This window comes from Limulus polyphemus, unplaced genomic scaffold (assembly GCF_000517525.1).
Source record: "Limulus polyphemus unplaced genomic scaffold, Limulus_polyphemus-2.1.2 Scaffold2840, whole genome shotgun sequence".
Classification (NCBI taxonomy): Eukaryota; Metazoa; Arthropoda; class Merostomata; order Xiphosura; family Limulidae; genus Limulus; species Limulus polyphemus.
The window spans coordinates 3526-24402 of NW_013668450.1; the positions used below are offsets into that span (position 1 = coordinate 3526).

Below are 20877 nucleotides of genomic sequence, written 5' to 3' on the forward strand. Positions count from 1 at the left end.
TTAACAAACGGAGAAATACAATACATTAGTTGCAGCAGCTTAAAGCCACTAACTTTCCAATTAATCTTTCTAGGAATTTGACTTGACTGTCAAATTTTCATCAGTCTGATATTAACATCAAACATACAATACACAAAGTAACTAACAGACTTACTCTGACAGCATAATCAACTCGAATCAAACAACTGTTAATGATGGAAGGTGAGACAGCTGGAATTTTTAAGAGCTGAGAATCCCAGTTGGCCATTCTACCTGGCTGGATAGCTAATCCTGTGACGATGGTAAACTTTGAGCGACGACAGCGAGACTTGCCACCAGCTACAAATGTCTGGGTCTGATGAAGGGTGGCATGAGGAATGATGGTTCGTGAGGAAAGATTTTCAAAGTCAGCAGTGATAGCTATTGACTCCCCTTCAGAAAAAACATTATGCAGTACAAGTTAAAATTTAAGTAACATCTAGAATTGATACACAGTAGAAAAAAACAAAATATGTGGAAAAATAATGAAAAAATGTTAAACACACATCCATAACAAAAACTTTTTGATTACTACTTGCAAAGTTTTGGGTAGAAGCCCTTTGTCAGACAGTGTATGCCGTGCTACATGGAAAAAGCTTTAGACAAAATTGTTGAAGGGTTAGAATATACAGCGATTGTAAATTACATGCATGGAGCACATTAAAAAAATATTGTTGGAAGAAACATTGTTGAAGCATTTGTATAAACAGTCTTAAAATGGAAAACAAGTATTCAAGTGATAGAAATTGGATTTTAGAAAAGAAAAGGACACAGAAAAGAAATAAACAAATTCAAAATATGATAAAATAGTAATTTAATAATAATAATCAGGGAAATACGAGTAGGTAGCATCAAGTTAACCCTTCCATTATGGGCAGGGTGGATTCAACCCAGCCAATAATCTGGAAAGTATCTCTGAGAGTAATTGTACTATAATTTTTGAAAATGTATACGAGTCTTTATAAAATTTTGTAGATTATTAGGAAACATTACAAGGATTTCATAAACAAAATATCTGGTTTTTGAATTATGTTTTAAGATTTTTTTCTATTAAAGATTTGCTGGTGAATTCTTTCTTTCAGTATGTTGACTATCCAACATACAAAGTAATTTTCTTTATCTGAAATTTGTCAAGTTTCATTTGTGTAATCTCTATATCTTTCTAGATAATCATCAAACTTTTTTTTATAAAACTTTATATTTAACCTGTTATTTTATCAATATCAACTCTATATGGTGTTGATCGATTTGACCAACCTTGTAACCTTCATACAAATTAGGAAATAAATCTAAATCACCCTTTTTGTTCTAGTATAACTGCAAATTGTAATAGGAAACCACAAATGTTTATTCTAAATAGCTTAAATCTTGTAACAATATAAATCTATTTATATTTATTAATTTTTGTTTTATTCATCTTTGAACTATGTCTGACTAAAAAATACCCCGATAGAAGTTGAAAATTACACAGTGCATGTGCATTGACATGACATTATCGAACAGTGTAAAGCAGAAGCTTCTGGCATGTGTACCCCATGAAGGTTTTTATTATTTTTCTTTCACTATCTTACCTAACAACTTTCTATTTTTATGATTTTAGTTACTTTTATAATAAACAGTTAAAACAAATGAACAATAAAAAATCTCATGATTGAATATCAAAACTTTTTTTTCAGTAGTTTTATATTTTATATATTATTTTTTGTACTGTAATATTATGCTGTAATATTATTTCTCAAGGTTGTTGGTAAGTAATTAAAGTATAACGAAAATAAAGCTTGCAAAATAAAACATATAGTATTGTTAGTAATGATTACAAAATTTCAAAGTACTTATGGTCAAAGTTTACGCTCTCAACTTCTCACACTTATTTTCTGTAGTTATCTTATTACTAGTAGATGAGTTAGAAATTAGAAGAAACAAAATGAATAGTACTCTGTTCTTTTCAGTACAGATAGTAAAGTTCCAAGTAAATCTCCTGAGAGTTTCTTCTAATCTTTTTACACCTATTTCCTGTTGTTATTCTACTGTTAGCAGCTGAAGTAGAAACCTGGCAAATATAAAGCAATGAATCACTGTTCCTGTTTAGATGTTACCGTACTTTGACACCATCAATATCAAACAAGTTCATGCGGCACAATTCCCAGAATTTCCCTGCTTTGAAAACAGGATATAAACTTGTTGATGGTATAATGGTTACAACAACAATTGTCTAAAGTATTATAAAATGTTTATGACATTGTAGAAAGTCTGGGCTGATCTATTAACTCAAAAAGTGAAAGCATCCTACAGAAACTATTCGGATCACTGCTCTGAACAAAGTGGGATAGATTTGCCGGCTTCTTTACAATACAGTGGTTGCAACAAGAATTGTCTAAAGTACTTCATAAAAGTGAGAGAAAATATTTATGATATGACTCTGTATAAAGTTGTATCCTATCCAATAAACTTGCTAGTTATCTTACTTGGTGGTTGGGATTTAGAGTTGGTATAGGTGTAAATGCTTACAGACATTCTGTTTCCTATATTACCATGCTTACACATTAACCAATAAATGTGTAGTTTCCAGTAATATAAATACAGGTCATTTTGGCTAGGCTAGTATTCTTGGCTTAGCCTTCTCAATTGTAACTTGAGAAACAAATTATTCACCAGCAAACTGCAAGTTTAACCAGATGTTTATGTAAAGATGTTAATTTTCATGTGGTAAGTTCAGTTGATTAGTAATAAATTTATTTCTTAGACTTTCACAAATTATGCAAATAAACTTTTCCTGAATTGCCAAGTCTTTAGTTTTGTATAATTTGTTTTTAATGTACCTCAATGCAAGTGAGTAGAAAAATAATACAAGTTCTTACTTTTTAAAATACAGTAACATATTGGCTACCATGCATTATATATATAACTAATGTTTTTAAATAAATACTGAAATGTCAGTTATTTTTCTTCAAACATGAAACACTAAATAAAAAATAATTGAAAAACAATGATATCTACTACTTATGATGTTACGAAGTCCTTGTTTGCACTCGTGAGCCATACTTGCCAAGCCTCGTCCAAATTCACATGTGGAGATGGAAAAATAATAATTTTTGCAGACTTTATATAAGCATTTTGGAATACAAAAAAAAACAAAAAAACATTATAAATTACTATACCAATACCACAAAAATCCACTGTAATTTATCGAAAATGTTAATTTTTGTTGGATAAGCACTTAAAATTTGGCATCTGTTAACTTTGTATAAAAAAATAATTATCTCCTTTGACTTGTAATCTCAGTATGTATAAATACACCCTAAAATTCTCTCAGCCTTGCTACTAGCAGTGAAGCACTGCCTTGATGGCTGGAGTAACTCATCTACTACCATACCAGGATACTTTTCTTCAGTTATGCTATATGAGATGTGTGATCGAAATTATGATAATCCAAATGCAGTATCTTGCACTTACTACTATTAAAGGTAATATGCCAATTGTTTGTCCACCTCAATCTTTAGTACCTTAGTATCTTTAAAGCTGGTAGATTTTAATTCTATCAGCAAACTTTACTAATTTACTAATTATGTGTCTTTTGATATCATTCATGTAAGTAAAAAACAAAGGCCAATAGACCCTTGAGACACTCTATTACTAGTAACAAGGGTCCAGTTTTACATAACTCTACTAATAATAATTTTTTCTCTCATCCAACAATCTATTTTATTAGTTTTTTCCCAAACCATACTACTGTGATTTTCCAAGCTGATTTTGTGTAGCACCATATAAAAAAGGTTTTTGGAAATGTAATTACCCCATCACCACACCTTTTCCATCATTCACAACCTCAAAAAGACAAAATAATAGTAAGGGAAGATTTCTCATTTATGAATCGATACCATTCTTTAAAATTTTTTCAAAATTGTATTTCACTAGATGATAATGCAAATCTTTTATCAGTTTCTCTAGTTTTCCAACTATACAAGTAAGAATAACTGGTTTATAATTTCAAGGGTAACTCTTAACATCACCTTTAGAAATAAGAGTAACATTGCAATTCTCTAATCTTCAGGCACTTGTCTATTGACCCACCAAAAATTATAGATAGAGAAGCTTGCGTACATGGTATTTGATAAATATTGTCTGCTTTTGGTGTTTTATCTGCTTTTCTAATCTCTTGATTTTTATTTTTGCCACCTAGGGATTAGTATCTACACGATTAAGTCAATCTGTGGAATATTTACAGTTAGGAATTTTGCTGACATCCTCTTTTTGGAGAAAACACTTAAAAGCTTAGCCATCTCATAATATTCAACCAAAACCTTGTTTTCGGCATCCTTTAAAGGCCTAATTTGCATTTTAACATTCATAAAAATATCTTTGCTGTTAGCTTCAACATTATCAGTCAGCTATTTCTCCTAAGCCATTTTAGATTTCCATAAGTCAAAGCCAATCACTCTGTTAGAAAAATAAAATTATCTTCACTGGAATCTGTCCTGTCTTTTCCAAGCCTTAAACTTGCATTTTCTTGTCCTGTTGTCTTCAGCAGATATCACAAGTACATCAGATGCCCTTATCCTTTTGAACCCATAGATGATCTTTCAAACTTCAAGAGGAAATAACCAATGTTATCCTTACCCATTCTACAAGTGAATATTCTGTTTTAGGTAAAGTGACAGTACTCCAAGTGAGGTCCTATTGATAATTTGTATTAAGAGATAATTACCTCTTTTGAGTTGAAATCAGTATGTCTACAAATACACCCTAAAATTCCATTACCATTATCACTAAAAACAGAGCAACTGCCTTTATGGCTTCAGTGATGTATTCATTGCAATGTCAAGAACCTTTTTTCATGTTACTTAGTGGGTTCCATTCTATATTGAATTTGCGATCCAAATTATAGCTCAGATGCATTACCATACACATGGTGTGATTAAAGGTCATTTGGTCTGATTTACAATTGATCCAAGTCATTCTGGATACCATTAACACAACTAAAATTTCCCAGTTGTACTCCTGCTCCATTCTGGATAGGTTTTTTGTCCAGTTCATTCCTTGAGGTATTATGTGGCTCGTACTGCCTCCTTTTGGAGTTATGTTTCCAACTGTTTATTCCCTGGAACCCCTCTGTTTACCGTGATCTGTCATCTGTTACTCTCACTTGATGGGTTTGTCAACTTCTCAAGGCTAGTGTATTCAGACTTGTCCATGGAAGATTGCTGTCTCAACAAAATTTACTTGCATCAAATCATCATGTTACAATATCTTTGGGTGCTTACCTTCACTGTCCTTTGGAGATTGTTCAGTCTGGAATGTGGACTACTCCCAATACCTTTATTGCACATTATCTGCACAACCTGGCTGTTTCTTCCTCTGGCAGATATCATCTTCCTCCCACGTGATTCTACATGCATCCATTTGTCTTTGATTGGGGTAAGTCTGATGACTTCCTTTCTTTTATGTTTTCTTTTTTTTATCTTCCCTAATTGTAACATCTTTATGGATCTCTCCTTGTAATGGGTGTTACCTGGTCAGGTATGCTTTACCTCAAACCTGCACTAGCTAAGAGTAACTATATAATGCTAATTTTTTTTAGATGTGATGTTTCTGTTAGACCACTAGCCACTTACCCAGTGGTACACATATACATGTACTAGATATCAGTCAGTTTCAATCTATGATGAACCGTCACTCATGAACTTCATGAGTAATACGGAATGGGATTTTGTCCATCCCTGCCAACCCTTTGATTGCATATATCGGGGTCAGTCTGCTTTTCAAAAGAGGGAATTACAGACACCCATTGCACAGTTCCAGTGTGATGTTCCTTCGGAATCCCCTCCTTTTTTACTTCTAGTGAAACATGAAAGTCCTTACCACTCCCAGTTCCTGGAGTAATGGACCATGGAGGCTTCTTACTGAGTGGGTTTTCGATATTTACTTTCCTATACTCATGTTTATCCACTCAGCTGGTTAAACTACTTCTAGACCAAGTACCTTATTCAGTAATATTGTGTTTGTCCAGGTGGACTGCACTGGTCAAAATCACTTAATCAGTTATACAAGGCACTTCCCCTGTATATGTTTCCTCAGGTAGACCACATTTGACACAGTAACTTAACTTATGATGCACTTCCCCTGGATGTTTTGCCCAGGTGGACTGCACTAGATGAAATGCCTTAATCAATTTTAAAGCTTTTCCCCTGGATGTTTTTGCCCAGGTGGACTTTGATAGACTAACTACCTTCTTCAGTTGATGTCATCAACTGACCTACTTGCATTTCCTCTGGATGTTTTTGCTCATGTGAACTTATTTAGACAATTTCATTAATCAGTTAGTATCTTCATGTGTAGATCACATGATCCTCATGCCCCAGCCACATGTTATTCCATTTTTCACACTAGTGCAATATTAGGCCCAATCATGTGAAAAATGGTAAACATGTTCTTTGGAACATCCAACACTACCATCACTTGTCCAGTGCTGTAAGTATTGTTACCACATTCAACTGTGCCTGTTTTTTTCCATTCTGCCCATTTTGTATTACTTTCCTGTTTCCTTGGTGAAGAGCATACCTGTTCCAGAAGTTGTGCGGTATCCCACTGGTGTGCTTCATTTGCATCTCATAGCACACCCATTCATTCTTAGCAGTCGCTTTCCACTTAGTTTGATATTTGTACACCTAAACTGGCCCATCCACCTTTGCAATGTGGGATTCTAATTTTGTGTAAGTGGAGGTAAGACTGTTTCAGAAGTTAACATTTTCTTATGCTGAAAATGTATCTGTGATAGGTACTTACCTCCTGTCACACACACTTCTCATCCTTCCTCCCCACTGCTGGTGTTTTCATGTTATTACCTGCCAATTCTCATAAGTGAGGATTGAGTGGGAATAGCAGAGGGAGCTAGCTGTGCCAGTGTAGATGGCACAATACTATTGGTGGAGAGTAGTCACGTGATAAGTACTTGTTCAGAAATGATGCAAAACTGATGGGGTATAAAGACTGGTGTGCTAGGAGCAAAACTATTTTGAGCAATACTTAGAGGGCAAACAAGGACTAAGATATCTTTGTGTGAGATGAGGTAAGTAGCTATCAGAAATACATTTTGAGTTTTAGAAAATTTTAACTTTACAGGCACATGCTCACTGTCATAGAACTTTACCAAATGTGACAAATAGAGGCTTACATATCTTTGATCTACTTTAACATTTGGTGCAAAACCCTCCGATCCTGAAGCTGAATCTATTTTTAAACTTCAGTCTTTATGCTTACTATCAAAGGATTAACACCTACATTATTCTGGTTGATTTCAGTAATGTCCTTTGAATACTTAAAGTTAGGAATATTGGTTATATCTTATCTTGAAAAATAGAATAGAAGAAAACATACTGTAAAAGGCAATCATGTCAAAGTCTTCAATATCAGCATATTTTAAAGGCCCTATCCCCATTTATCATATAATTGCCTTTAACATACTCAAACAATCCTACTTGTTAATTTTAACATTATAGGCCAGCTGTTTCTTATAAGCCCTTCTAGAGTTCCTATTTTCTTTGCAAACAAAGTTCTTATATTTCCTATTGTTCTGTAAATCTTCCCCCTGAATGTAATTTTAAACTCTTTAAACTTATGATGTTTTCCCTGATTTTCTTCTTTATGACTTTAGATAGATTGGATCTTTCATATTTCATTTTTCCACCCTTTTTTTTTTTTTGGAAAATGTCTCTATTTATTTTTTAATTTCCTAAATTTGTTTCACATCACTTTTTAGCTCATTATTCCAATTCACTAATGATAAATCTTGTTTCATGGCCTCAAATCTTGGTATCTGGAAATTAGGAACTAAAATGTTATTTACTTAACCTCAACTTATAACAAAACATCAAACCATGTTATACAATGATCACTCATCCTCAAGTGTTCCCTTACTTCAACTCTTTCAATCACATTCTTATTAGTTGTTAAAAATAAAGCTAAAATGGCAACCACTTGGCAACCAAAAATTATCCTTTATGATATTATACACTTTCACAAAGTTGTGAAGAATCTAAATGTGCTAATTGCAATTTTGATATTTCATACCCATTGTTTTAAGATGAAGTAGATAAACATTAATTATAGATTATGTAGGCTAAATGAGTATTACTATATGTTTTTTGTTTTTTTACTTTTGTCATTTTCTGTATTCTTAGATTATATTCTGTGATTACAGTCTATTTGTTTACATTATAGTCAATATGATTTTATGCATATTGTTTTAATTAGGTAATTGACAATCCACGTGGTGGTGCAGCCTTAGTAATGGAATACATTGATATGAAATCCTTGACTCGCTATTCATCTAAACTTGGGGAACTACTAGCAAAGTAACTATCAAAAATAACTATCTTATTTAGCAGTCTTATCCATTAAGCTGTGAGTACATTTGTTATCTTTATATGTACTCTACCTGTACTTTTTAATTTTTGACACCATTTCTAGAACAGTCAATAATCTTTTTGTCTTCTTGAATTTATAGTTACCTATATTCTCTTGTTTTTTTTTAATATACTTAATTTTTTATTGATCATTTTTGTAGTGTTTTGTGTTTATTCTGGAGTTTTACAGACTTCAGTTGCCTGATTGTTGGGAGAAGCTACATTTTGGACTTGCTTGTTAAGCTCATTATGACACTGGTGTTCTATAGCATCTGTGAACTAGATCAAATTGGTCCATCAAGATAAAAAAATCCTAAACAACTAGAATTTTACCAGTGTGAAAATGAGTTAATAAATGAAAATTTTTTTAATACTGTTGTTTTTGTACCACTTCCTAAACGAAGTACATGAGATTAAACAGGAATAATAAAATATGTGAAAGAAGAGTAGAAAATGTGTTTGGTAAATATACGTGACTATTCAAGTTTAAATATAGTGAGAGTATTAAATTTAGTTATTTTTATAAGCGATAGTTTATCACAGGTTTGTCTGTGTTACAATGAGAATCATATGTTGCATAGTACAATTGTTGTGAATTGGTGCTTCTTATATTATTGTGTCATGTTACTAGAACCTTCTAAGTTTTTATCGATTTTTAATTGAGTATTATTGCATCATAATATCTCGTAGTGTGTGGAACTTTCAATCCTCAGTCAGTCTATAAAAAGACGTCCAAAACGTAGTTTGAGTTAGTTAGATATAGATAGATAGTTAGATCTAGACTGCTTGATTGTGAGTTTAGCCATATAGATCATATTGTAGCAGTTTTTTAAAGTGAAATTATCACTGATTGTATTGTAATAATACAGCAGAGAAGAATAATTTGTTTTGTCAAGTTGCATTTTAACGTAACTGAACCGGTCTACATTGAAATTTGCTAGAAAACTAAGACTACTGTCAGAACTGTTATGTGTATATATATGGGTGTGAGCCCAGGATTCTTCTACAGTAGGTGTCTGTGACTTGTTGGTGATAAATTCAAACAATAAACAGACAGCACACACTACACTTGTTTTAAAATAATATATTCAAAACAAATTAAATGTATGTAGAAAAATATTTTACACTATGGAGATCATAGTTGTATCTTAAACAACATACAGTTCTCTTCTTGTTGTCAAAAGTCCACTTAGGCTAATTCAATTGCTTTAGAATCCAGTTGACAAGCCAAACTATTTTTTTTCTACATTTATCACAATAGTATCATTGAATAATTCACTTACACTGCCTTGTGGGATACCACAATTGTATTCTGAACTTCCAATAATTGTCTTCCTTTCGTCAAAGTCTACAAAGGCAGGTTCATTTAGCTTAGAACACCCTTTGACAAGACAAATTATTCTCGTTATCTCTATTAAACTGTTAATCTTACTTTAAAATATCAACCGTTAAGGCTATTCACTTCCACGATGGCTAACTTCACGTTTTCTAACTTTTTTCTGATTAAACTTGTCTTTCACTTGACTTGATTTTTTTCCTCTTCTGCTCATTTGGTCAGCACTATTTTATATGTTTATCTCTGAGGCCTCTAGAATATTCTATAGCCTCGACACCAATGAATTTCAAACACAATGTACGACTCTTACCAAGTTTAGTAAACAAAATAATTGCTTTTAACTCTCTTGTTATGAAAAACTCAACAATCATTAAATATTAACCCACAAAAATATATTAGATAATAATCCCTACACTACACAGTCTTGTATGTCCAAAAACTACAAAACAAATTTTGGTTTAAATGAAATGAAAGCTCAGCATTTGACAAATTAAAGAATGTACTGCAGGTTAGTGGTTCCCACTGCTAATTCACAGGAAAACTTCAGCCAATCTGCAAGATGTTTGAAAATATAATGTGTGTTTTAAAATATATGCTAGTGAAGTATATTGTTTTATGATATAACTTAAAATTACATTAAAATGGTAATATTCTATGAAGTAGTCCATCAAAATTTGGAATCTGAACTAGCTGGTCCTAAGTTGGAAAAAGATTGGAAGCCATTACTTTAGGAAGTTCACTCCTACAACTAAATCTACATTGAAGAAAAGTATAGTATATGTGGTGTATGACTGAAGTTACTGAAAAAAAAAAAAATTCCAGCTCAAGGTATCATCTATTGACATAGCTGAGCATGTGACTGTTGCTGGTTAATAGGAAACACAAAATAGATAATTGATGGAGATTCTTGGTAAACTCAACTGTAATAAAACAAATATATAGAAATCAAAATGTTATTTAACATCAAAGATAAAAATGGGTATGACCTAAGCTCTCATTAACAAGTGATCAAGACAGTTTTGATTGACAACTCTTTCTCAGGATTGAAGATGAAAGTGTTTAAACCCTTTATAACCTGTGTCATACTTGACATAATGAAGACAGATAAAGATGAGCCTGAATGTGGTTCAATCTAAGCAATCAAAGTTCAGAAGTATAATTGAAATTTAATGACATTCCCAACACTGTATCTGCTGTTAATTTTTTATCAAAATATTTACATTTTATAAAAAGTAATATGACAGTGTGTTATGTACAAATATATCAGTCTTTGTTTTTTAGGGGAGGAAGTTATTTATCCATGTTACAAAGAATATTGTGTAAAATATTTGAGGAAGAGAAACTTGTGTGAATTTATTAAAAAATGTTTCTGAATATCTGAAACTTCTTATATAATTAAAAAAATGCACAATAAAACCTTGACTTAATCTTTCAAGCAGCAAAGTAACTAATATTAGAATTATTTTTGGTTTTGTTCCAAAGTTATTGCTTCAAGCCTTATTTATCAATAATCATATATGAAAACTTTCCAGGGTTGTCTTTTTTTGTTGGCCAACATTGTTTTCTTCTGTAAACACACATGAATTAGACCTTATATTATTTTTCATTTTACTTTAGATGAAAAATGATGAAATTCTAAAAACTTGCTAATATTGTTTGAACATTTAAATACAAGTACTAAAACAGCTCAGAGATAGGATAGTAATAGAGATTATTCAAATGGAATAGGTTAAAGAACATATTTTTTACTGTTGAGTATTATTAAATTAAAATTCTGCAATGGAAGTTAAAAATAAACTGTTCTGTGTTTCAAATTGAAGAATTTCTATAGATCCAGTGATAAGAATGAGCGCTAGAAATTTGTAGCCTTAGCAGTTTCGAGGCACAAGTCTCATTTTATACCTATAAAGACTATGTCTTAGAAAATCTCTTTGCAGGATTGCATGATCCCCTCATTTCTTATCTATTTTCTGATTTTTATATGAAATTTATATTACAATAAATATTGTGAAATAACTACTTTTCTTTTTAGAAGAATGCTTTGAAATAGCCTTTGAAAAATATTTCAAGATAGGAAACTAAGCCTTTACTCACTGTTTACAATGCAGAAGGCTGAGTATATGAAAAAATAGAAATCAACCTTATCTGTAATTTAGCCATTCTGTGATATTTTCTATCTGCAACCACTATAGTTGCAACCATCTATTAGTTAACTGATGTAGTAGTAGTTGGACCAAAGCTATAAATAAATATGCTTATTTTATTTTGAAAGTAACATACCATATTGTTGAATAGGTAAATTTGCTGACAGATATCTTTGTTTTACTCCTAGAATGCACTTGCACAATACAGAAATAGGAAATAGGCTTGAAGCTCAAGCCAGCTCCATCCACAAGAGTAGTGAATTAGAAGATCAATTTGTCAGTCAGTTTGGATTCCACACAACCACATGTTGTGGGTATATTCCTCAAGACAACACTTGGCATGATGACTGGGTGGTAAGATCCAAGATAACATTTATTTTTAGTGAGTACGTAGTAGGTGGTAGATTTTTACAAATACTTAAAATAAGAGGTTAATGGATTAATATCTTTATTTCTTCCATCATTGGAATTTATTGTTTATTGTTGCACGTTATGAACTAAATATATTTGCATTTAATGCATGTATTCACAATTTTTTGTTTTCAAGTAAAATGAAAGTTTTCAGTCAATAGAACCATCAAATATGAAAACAAATTTTCAGTATTTCAAAACCCTACAATTCAAAATTGTTTCTCTGCCTACATACATGTATATTAACCTTATCGAGACGGGTAGGGGTCAAAGGGCATGTTGTCACATTTGTAGATTTACATTCAACATTTTATTTAGCTATTATTTTATAAACGTATGTCAATAAGTTTGGTATCAAATTGTAGATTATGATTCAAATTTTAGTATTATATATTAGTTAGTTTCTTAATTTGAAATTAAATATTAAAAAAAACTGCTAAATATCAATTTTTGTGTGTGACGTGGTACATAGCCTTCTGAGTTTGGTTAGATTACATTTTATGATGCCCACAATACAATGTCTGTAGTTTCATATGAATTAGGAACTAAAATGTTTGATATTAACAAGCTAGAATATAAAATAAGAACCTCCTAACTTTTCTATTTGCTGAGATATCATGATATTAATGAACCCACCATATTGGCTCCACCCACCACTTCATCATTTGAGAAGACTTATTTATCTACAACTACTTTTATATACCAATAACTTTATAATCAATCTAAATCTATATATTTATTCTATATAACTCTGTCAGTTGTCCTAAGTCATTTATGAGAGAAATGCTTTTATATCATTGGAAAGTTTGAAGTATTGCTCTCAAGGCTATTTTGTGAATAGAAATTAGATTTTTTAAGATACAATACAATTTAGTTAGGAAGCCTTTTGTTTGAAAATGTATTTCTTTCTTTAGGACCCCACTAATCAGCTAGTGTTTTTCTCCAGGGTATACTTACCCAAAATCTGCATTGAGCTGCTGGGATAACGGAAAGTACTCTTACCATCTTTCCTGGCTCTATAAGTTCCCACTATGAGATGGGGTGTACCACAAGACCACTGAAGTTTTCCTCATGGCATTTTTACCTTATATTTCAAGTCTTATCCAGACTATACCCCGTTCATGGACTATAATGGAAAAATAGAGCACCGGAGTGGTGCATCTGTCCACTTCTTCTCATGCTAGCACTTCCTAGCTTATAAAAATAGGGTTTTGCAGTTTCCCATTACACTGCCTTCAATAAAATACCTATCTAGACAGAGAGACTGATGGGAATCCAGGCACATTCCCTGGGTCTTCCTTACATGAATTTTCCCCCCTCATCAAGTAGAGCATAGGAAGTATATTTGGAAGTATAAGCATAAGTAAAATAAATAAATTAATAAATCACTATATAGCATATAAAAATGTAATAGGTTGATGCCAAGCATTTACCTCCCTGAAGTTGATGGCTCAAAATTTGGGGTGTTCCTGGCCTGTATACTGAAATCGAGGTTACGTCTTCCCATATTATCATTAAGTATGACAAGTCACATCATATGCTACATTTTCTGCAAAGTAATAAGGGTAGATTTATACAGTAGACTTGGTTTCTCAAGACAACTGCTGCTTAACAGCTTTCAGCTGCTGAGGTGGTGGACCATGGAAAATCCTCACCAATTAGGACCTAACTGCTGGGGCTAGAATAAGGAATTCCTTTGTGTTTCAAAGTAGGGCTGGGGCGTTATTGGAGTGTAGTGTGGTTCACTACACATAAATATGATACAAATTTGATATTATTAACCTGATGGTAGAGCAGGTGAGCACACAAGGTATGGTCTGAACAAGACTCAACCTTACTCAGATGGTCATGTACCTCTTTTGCCTGTCCTTGCACCATATTTTGGGCTTTAAGCCTATTTGCTTCCTTTACACAGGCAAAGAGTATACCCTGGATGAGAAGTGATGTGGTGTCCTATGGGTGTGCCCCTATGGAACCCCTGTCATTGGGTGTAACACCCCATGGGCTTCCTTTGGATACTTTCAGAAGGAAGCTTATCTAGGTAATTTTTACACAAGTCACTCCATCATCTCAAGTATTCTAGCTATCTATGTATGGAGGTGAGTATTCATTTTGGAAGGTAACGTTTTCCTTAGCTGCAAATGTATTTTTAATAGATTCACACTATTCACATCTTCCCACCTGTCCTCCCCATTTCTAGTGTACTTTCTTCTTGCCTTGCCTAAGAATGAGGCTATTTTGAGCACAAATGCTTAGGGGGAATTACTGTTTAAGGAGGTTGTGTCACCATCTTATTGTTAGAGGGCTGTTGTTGCATGGTGATGTCATCATGCACCAGTGTAGTTCACATTAAACATTATTTTTAGATGGGAGTTAGCTCAAGGTTAGTAGCATGCAGGAGGGATCAAGCTATTCTGTGTGCAGACTGAGTATTTATCATTCCCACCACTGGCTTTTCATTCCTTGATACCCCTCCTCTAATAAAGCCTTTTCTCCCTCTACCCTTACCAGGTGGATCTACCAACTCATCCAGAAGGTTTACACCTCCTTGGGGTGGGTAGTTGTTGACTTTTTTTTATATCCCCTCCCATCAGATAAAACACCTGACTCATTCTCTGGCAGCCCATTTTCATCAACTGCTAGAAGAGATTCTCCAGGCAGCCATGTGGACTACCCCATACACATTCATCACCCACTATCTCCACCATCTGGCTGTCTCATCTCTAGCGGAATTCTGCCCTATTGCTATCCTTCAATCCACCTTTGATGGGTGAGGGTACTTTTTTATTTACTCCTACTCAACTATAATTCCAGAAAGGCAAAAGAATGAGAAAGATAACTACAAAGAGCCCAGACTGGACACAGAAGTCTGTCTGGGTCAGAATGTCCATAAAAGTTGGAGATAGTGGGAAGGGAAGTGAGACAAAAAAAATGCAACCACCCCCCTGAATAGCTGAAGTCTTAGGCAAGAAGGAACAGTCAAAGCAGAAGAAATGTATGAGTGGTGGGAGGAATCTATGACATAGACATCAGACTGACGATAACCACAGGCAAGAAGGAGAAGGAAACAGGTTTTGAGAGAGAGAGAGGTGAGCAAATGGCAAAAAGGTTAAAATGAGCCTTGAGTGAGGGCAGGAAGACCACATTTAGGTCCCAGTCAGGCAAGGGACTGGGAAAAGAGGGTCTTTGCAGTATGAATAAATGGAAGAGAGTAGTAAGAACAGATGAAGAGAAAATACTATGGTATCGGGAAAAGTGGAACGTGGTAAATATGGCTGCCCAACACCCAGCAACAGTAAACTTAATTTCATGAATGTATAAAGGGTCACCAGTATGTCACTATTTGGTAAATCTGTGATTAGAGTCCTGTTAGCATATTAGTCCTTAGCCTTGATATCCTTGTGGTGTTCATACAATCTCTGTAATTAGTCACCAAATTTCCCTTATGTGAGTATTGTATATGCTGTATGTCAGTTGTAAATAACATTTTTTAATCCACACCAATTAAAGACAAACTAGACATCCCAAGCGTGAGGTGGGCATAATCTACTATGTGGATGCTAAACTAGAATGTACAATTTGTCCTTTAAAGTTGAGTAAATGGTATGATTAAAGTAGATGGTGAGTCCCAATCTTTAGATAACTCTCCTGTTTTGGTTAAACTACTTATGAGAAAGGGAGCTTTAGAATACTGTCAAACTGAATATTTGTACTGATTTTTCTGAAGAAACTTTTTCAATGGCCTTTTTGTGGGATGTTGTTCAGATGAGATGATTCCTGTTTGGTCTACCCACCTCTCTGGTGTTCTCATCCTTATGAGACCCTTCCTCCCATTTCTTCTAGGGGAGTGGTTGGAGAATCCTTGCTTCCTCACCTCGGTGCTAAGCTGCTGGGGAGGTAGATACAGAATTCCCCTTTAGACTGGTGTAACCCCACTGAAAGGAGACCTAGTGAATGCATCCCTCAATCAGAAGTGTGGCTGGGGTGTTTGCCTTGCAGTGCAGTACGGTTCACTTTCCCTTCACTAATAACTGGACCCTTCTTAGTAGCTATACTAACTAGTTAAGTCTTTCTTTATCCTCAGGAAGTAGACCTGGGATGATTTGTTCTTGCATATTCCTATTGTGGTTGGTATTTTTCACATATACATCTTGACTTGTTGCCCTAGCCGGACTACACATACATGCTCTGCTGAATTCCTGATATACAATCCAATTCAACAATCCTTACATTCTGCCCACCTTTGTGACACTTTAGCACCATGTAGGAGGTTCTTTTTACAGTACCCTTTCTACCTCTCTTTGGCAAAGAGTATTTCCTGTATGAGTTAGATGTATAGATGTGAATGGATTTTCCTGTGGCAATTTTCTCAGAAAGAAGCTCATCTTTTTACTTGTATTTCTGCACACTGGTCTCTACACCATCTTATCAATTCCAAATTCTAGTTTTCAGTTCTGTTGAGAGGTGAATAGCATAGTAGTATTTCTAAAGTTGACACTTTCCTTACATGAAAATGTCTTGCATATAGACACCTCTCTACAGAACCACCCATCCTTCCTTCTCACTTCTGATGTGTGTCTTTTGCCTTGTCAAGAATGAGCCTTTGGTATACATAAAGTCCTCATGGGGAGTATAGGGCATGGAGAATGTATTGCTTTATACTGTTGGAGGACTATAGTCTGATGCTGATTTCATCATAGACTGATGTATTTCATGCTACCTGTAAGGGTTGAAGCTGCATTCAAGGCTTGGGACATGCACAAAAGTATTTTATGCAGTGGCCTGAGGTAAAAGCAAGTTCTGTGGAGAGGTGAATATTTGTATGAAATACTTTCAGAATATGAATTTATTTTTGACCACCTAAAAACATCATGGAATGTTTACCAACTTAAACATATGGAGTGTTAATCAGTGTCTTCATCTGTGTATTTCGAAGATTAAAAGTCTTTGTAAATTAGTACAAGTGTAGAAAATATTTTTCAAATATAAGGCTGAAATATTAAGGAATAAACTTTCAATAATAATTATTAGTACAAATATTTTGAAAAATGGTATGCATTATTTCAATGTTTTGTTTAATTGCTCTTACACTTGTACATGGGTTTAGGGTAAAACTTTTATAGTTCTGCTTTAATAAATTTTTGTTAAAATATTAAAATGAAAATTCTTCTTAACTGAATAACAAAATAACTGTAGTTTTATTCGTTAATAAAAAATTGTCATGGTCACTAAATGTTTTTTTTTAATAAATCAGTACTGATTTATTGAATTATTCCAACAATTTTTCATATTATTTTAGTCAAGCAATTTTGTTGCATATAAGAAGTGATAGTGTTTTTATAAGTTTGTGATCATTTTCTGCTATACATAAGAAACAAAGCTGTAAATAGGAATCATACATTTCAGTCCTAACATCATATGTTGCTTTGCGCCATAAAACACCAACCAACCAACCAACATCATATGTTATTAACATTTCTGTTATTTAGGCACGAAGAATGTTTGATGGAGAACTTGAAGGATTGAAAGCCCTGCTTGCAACAAAATCTGTTCGTGTTCCAGAACCATATGTGGTAATGTAACATAATTTTTAGATGGAAAGGATCCACCTGCTCCTTTATGGTTGTCCTTACACATCCACCCTTCAGAATAGTAAAAATTGCAACCCAGCCTTTTATTTTTAAGAAAATTATCAAATCTCCTGTTAATCTCTTGTAAAATGCTGGCCTACATTATTCCCTATGCCAACCAATGACCCTATTAGAAAAATAAAACTGTCATAACTGGAGCGTAATCTGTCTTTTTCCTAATCTCTTCCTTTGGTCTTCAGAGATAATGGAGGCCTTTATCTTATTGATCTCAAAAATAATTTTGTAAATTTCTCAAGAGAAAATAAATTAAGAGATTTTAATCCATTCCTATAAGATAATCCATCTCCAGAGGCACCTTATTAACCTATCCTCCTAAAATAAACTATCCCCAGAAGTATCCTATTAACCTATCCTCTTAAGATAATTCATCCCCAGAAGCATCCTATTAGCCTATTTCCCCAAAATAATCCATCCCCAAGAACATCCTGTTAACCTATAAGGTAACCCATCCCAGAAGCATGCTTTTCCTCTCCTCTAAACTCTTTTCAATTAGTCAAAACTGTACACAACTAGTGATTCTGAAATAAATACTCAACTCCATACACAAATAGCTATTTTCTTCTTGACATCGAGCATATCTACCTAAACATTGCTAAACATTGATTTCCACTTCCCACTATTCTGTCCCTTTTGGTACAATCACACACATCATTCTGCCATCATGATGTGTCATCCCTTCATCTTCATGTGTGGGATTTGTCTAGTCCATTACCAGTCGAGTTAGTCTTTCCAAATGTGTAGCCTTCCTTCTCTCCCACTCCTGTTGATCTACTACCTCTTCTATGTACCAATTGAAATAGCAAGATTATTGCAGTTGGTCTCTCCTTCATCATTTCCCACCTGGCTGACCTACCTTATAACACTTTGTGTCTTTCTTCACTTGGCTTATCTGTCTCTCAGACCTCGTGTAGCTTTGTTAGAAATTCAAAAAAACAAACAAACAAGATATAGGATGTGTATTAAAATGTGTATTAATAAACAAAAATAACATTATTTTGACTTAAATTTAAAGTTATTGCAGTGACAAGTATATAATTACACACATACGTATATGTATATATTGTTATTGAAAGAAAAATAATTTATTAATAGATTAGCTTTCAACCAGGGCTAATGTTTATAGTTGATAGCTTCGGCTTAATCATAACTGCTTCAGTAAATTTTCTAAAAGCATCATTTTTCTTTTTTTCTGCACTAGCCGTCCCTAATTTAGCAGTGAAAGACTAGAGGGAAGGCAGCTAGTCATCACCACCCACCACCAGCTCTTGGGCTACTCTATTACCAATGAATAGTGGGATTGATCATCACATTATAATACCCTCATATCTGAAAAGGTGAGCATGTTTGGTGGGATGGGGATTCAAACCCACAACCCTCCATTCTATATCTATCCCTAATAAGCATCACTTTTTAAACAATACTCTTTCAGCTGTATTCTATTGTCACTATGAGCTGTCCTTTTAAGGTGAATTCCATTTAATTACATGACTTATATATTATCAGTATATTTGTATCTTTTACATACCTATGCCTAAAATTTGTTTAAATAAATAAAGAACTGTTTTTTTTTCTATTTAGAGAATTTAGATCACTAAAACTCTGTTACAATTTACTTTACCTCTAGTTCAGAATTTCTTTTCACAAAAATGCAGCCATTATCTGTCATATAACATTCCCCTTCATTGATGCAACCACCACCACCACTGCCTGTTCTTTCTAATTTGCTTGTATTCAGGGCAGCCTTAATTTTCTCTTCCATAGTTCTTCTGATGTTGTTTTTTCAAGTCTAATTATTGTAATTTTAACAAAAATGGTCATATTTCACACTGTGGCAATACACAAATAGATTGTTAACACTGCTGTGACATACCTTGATGCCAATAATTAGACTGAAAATTATATTAAAAAAGTATTACTGTTTTGTATAAGCTCTCTTAAAAATTTAAGAAATGTGTTACATTTTTTGGCTATAATAGTTTTACACCATACTATATTAGTATTACTCTTACAAAAATTAAAATTCCATTTTGAACACTTAAGTAAATGCTATTAATATTACAGTATTACAAAAAATTAAAAGAAAAATGCTAATCGACAGATTATGTTAATTTATATATTTTTGCTGACAAAGATAAACTTAAAGATAAAAACATCGAAATGTGAAAGAAAAAAAAAAATAGTACACTAGTTGCAGTACAGATACAGTGTGTGACAGACCATTTAGGACTAGTACTGAGTAATAAATGGTACTGCAGCCATCTACGATTTATAACTTGTCATGAGCATCATGAAGATATTTTATGTAAAGAATATACTAGTTTCAACAGGTTTCTAAAGAACACTGGGCTGTCTTCTTCAGTATAAAAATAATAATAATAAGACAGCCAAATTTTCTGTTGAAACATGTATGTTCTCTACATAAAATATTTTCATACAGTTTATAATTAGTTTTTGATCGACATACTATTGTATTACTATTAGAATGATACGCTTCCATACCAAATATTATTATGTGTAGAAAACTGGTATATAAAAATTAAAATGCCTATTTCGATTAAAAAAATTCACTACCTCAAAACAGTTACATAATCAATAAATGTGTGATTTACAAAACCTATTCTAACAGTATACAAATATCCAAATTATAACGTTTGAAAAATAATTTAAGATGCTTTTTTAACTTAAAAATTACACAAAACTAACATTTAAGCTGAATGACTACAACAGATACCCAAACCAAAACTCGTAACTGATATTAACATATTCACCACAAGGTTACTAGTTATGCAAGTAAAACTATAGATGACGCTTAGATACGAGACGAACCAAAATACCACACATTAATTATCATACATCTTTGATAGATAATAACTACCTTCCAAATAAAATTAAATGGACTACAGTGATTATAAAAC

The 20877-nt window shown here is 33.2% G+C and overlaps 2 protein-coding genes and 1 long non-coding RNA gene across 3 annotated transcripts in view; 1 reads left to right on the forward strand and 2 right to left on the reverse strand.

Annotated features, from left to right (window-relative positions):
* Positions 1-146: 146 nt before the first annotated feature.
* Positions 147-3134, reverse strand: LOC111087912 (arrestin domain-containing protein 4-like; the record flags this gene model as incomplete). Its single annotated transcript, XM_022396330.1, has 2 exons — positions 3016-3134; positions 147-411 (listed from the first exon to the last, which is right to left on the reverse strand). Coding segments are annotated over exons 1-2 (308 nt in total), but the record flags the coding sequence as incomplete, so codon positions are not given.
* A 173-nt stretch (positions 3135-3307) lies between these two features.
* LOC106468027 (ketosamine-3-kinase-like) overlaps positions 3308-20877 on the forward strand; it is a 42277-nt gene continuing 24707 nt past the window's right edge. The window contains exons 1-3 of the mRNA XM_022396331.1: positions 3308-3482; positions 8269-8369; positions 12089-12254. Of these exons, the coding sequence (XP_022252039.1) occupies positions 8305-8369; positions 12089-12254 (231 nt within the window). The 5' untranslated portion in view covers positions 3308-3482; positions 8269-8304. The remainder of the gene's footprint in view (positions 3483-8268; positions 8370-12088; positions 12255-20877) is intronic.
* LOC111087913 lies at positions 19625-20731 on the reverse strand. Its single transcript, XR_002612536.1, has 2 exons — positions 20666-20731; positions 19625-19748 (listed from the first exon to the last, which is right to left on the reverse strand). It is a non-coding gene; the product is annotated as an uncharacterized LOC111087913 (long non-coding RNA).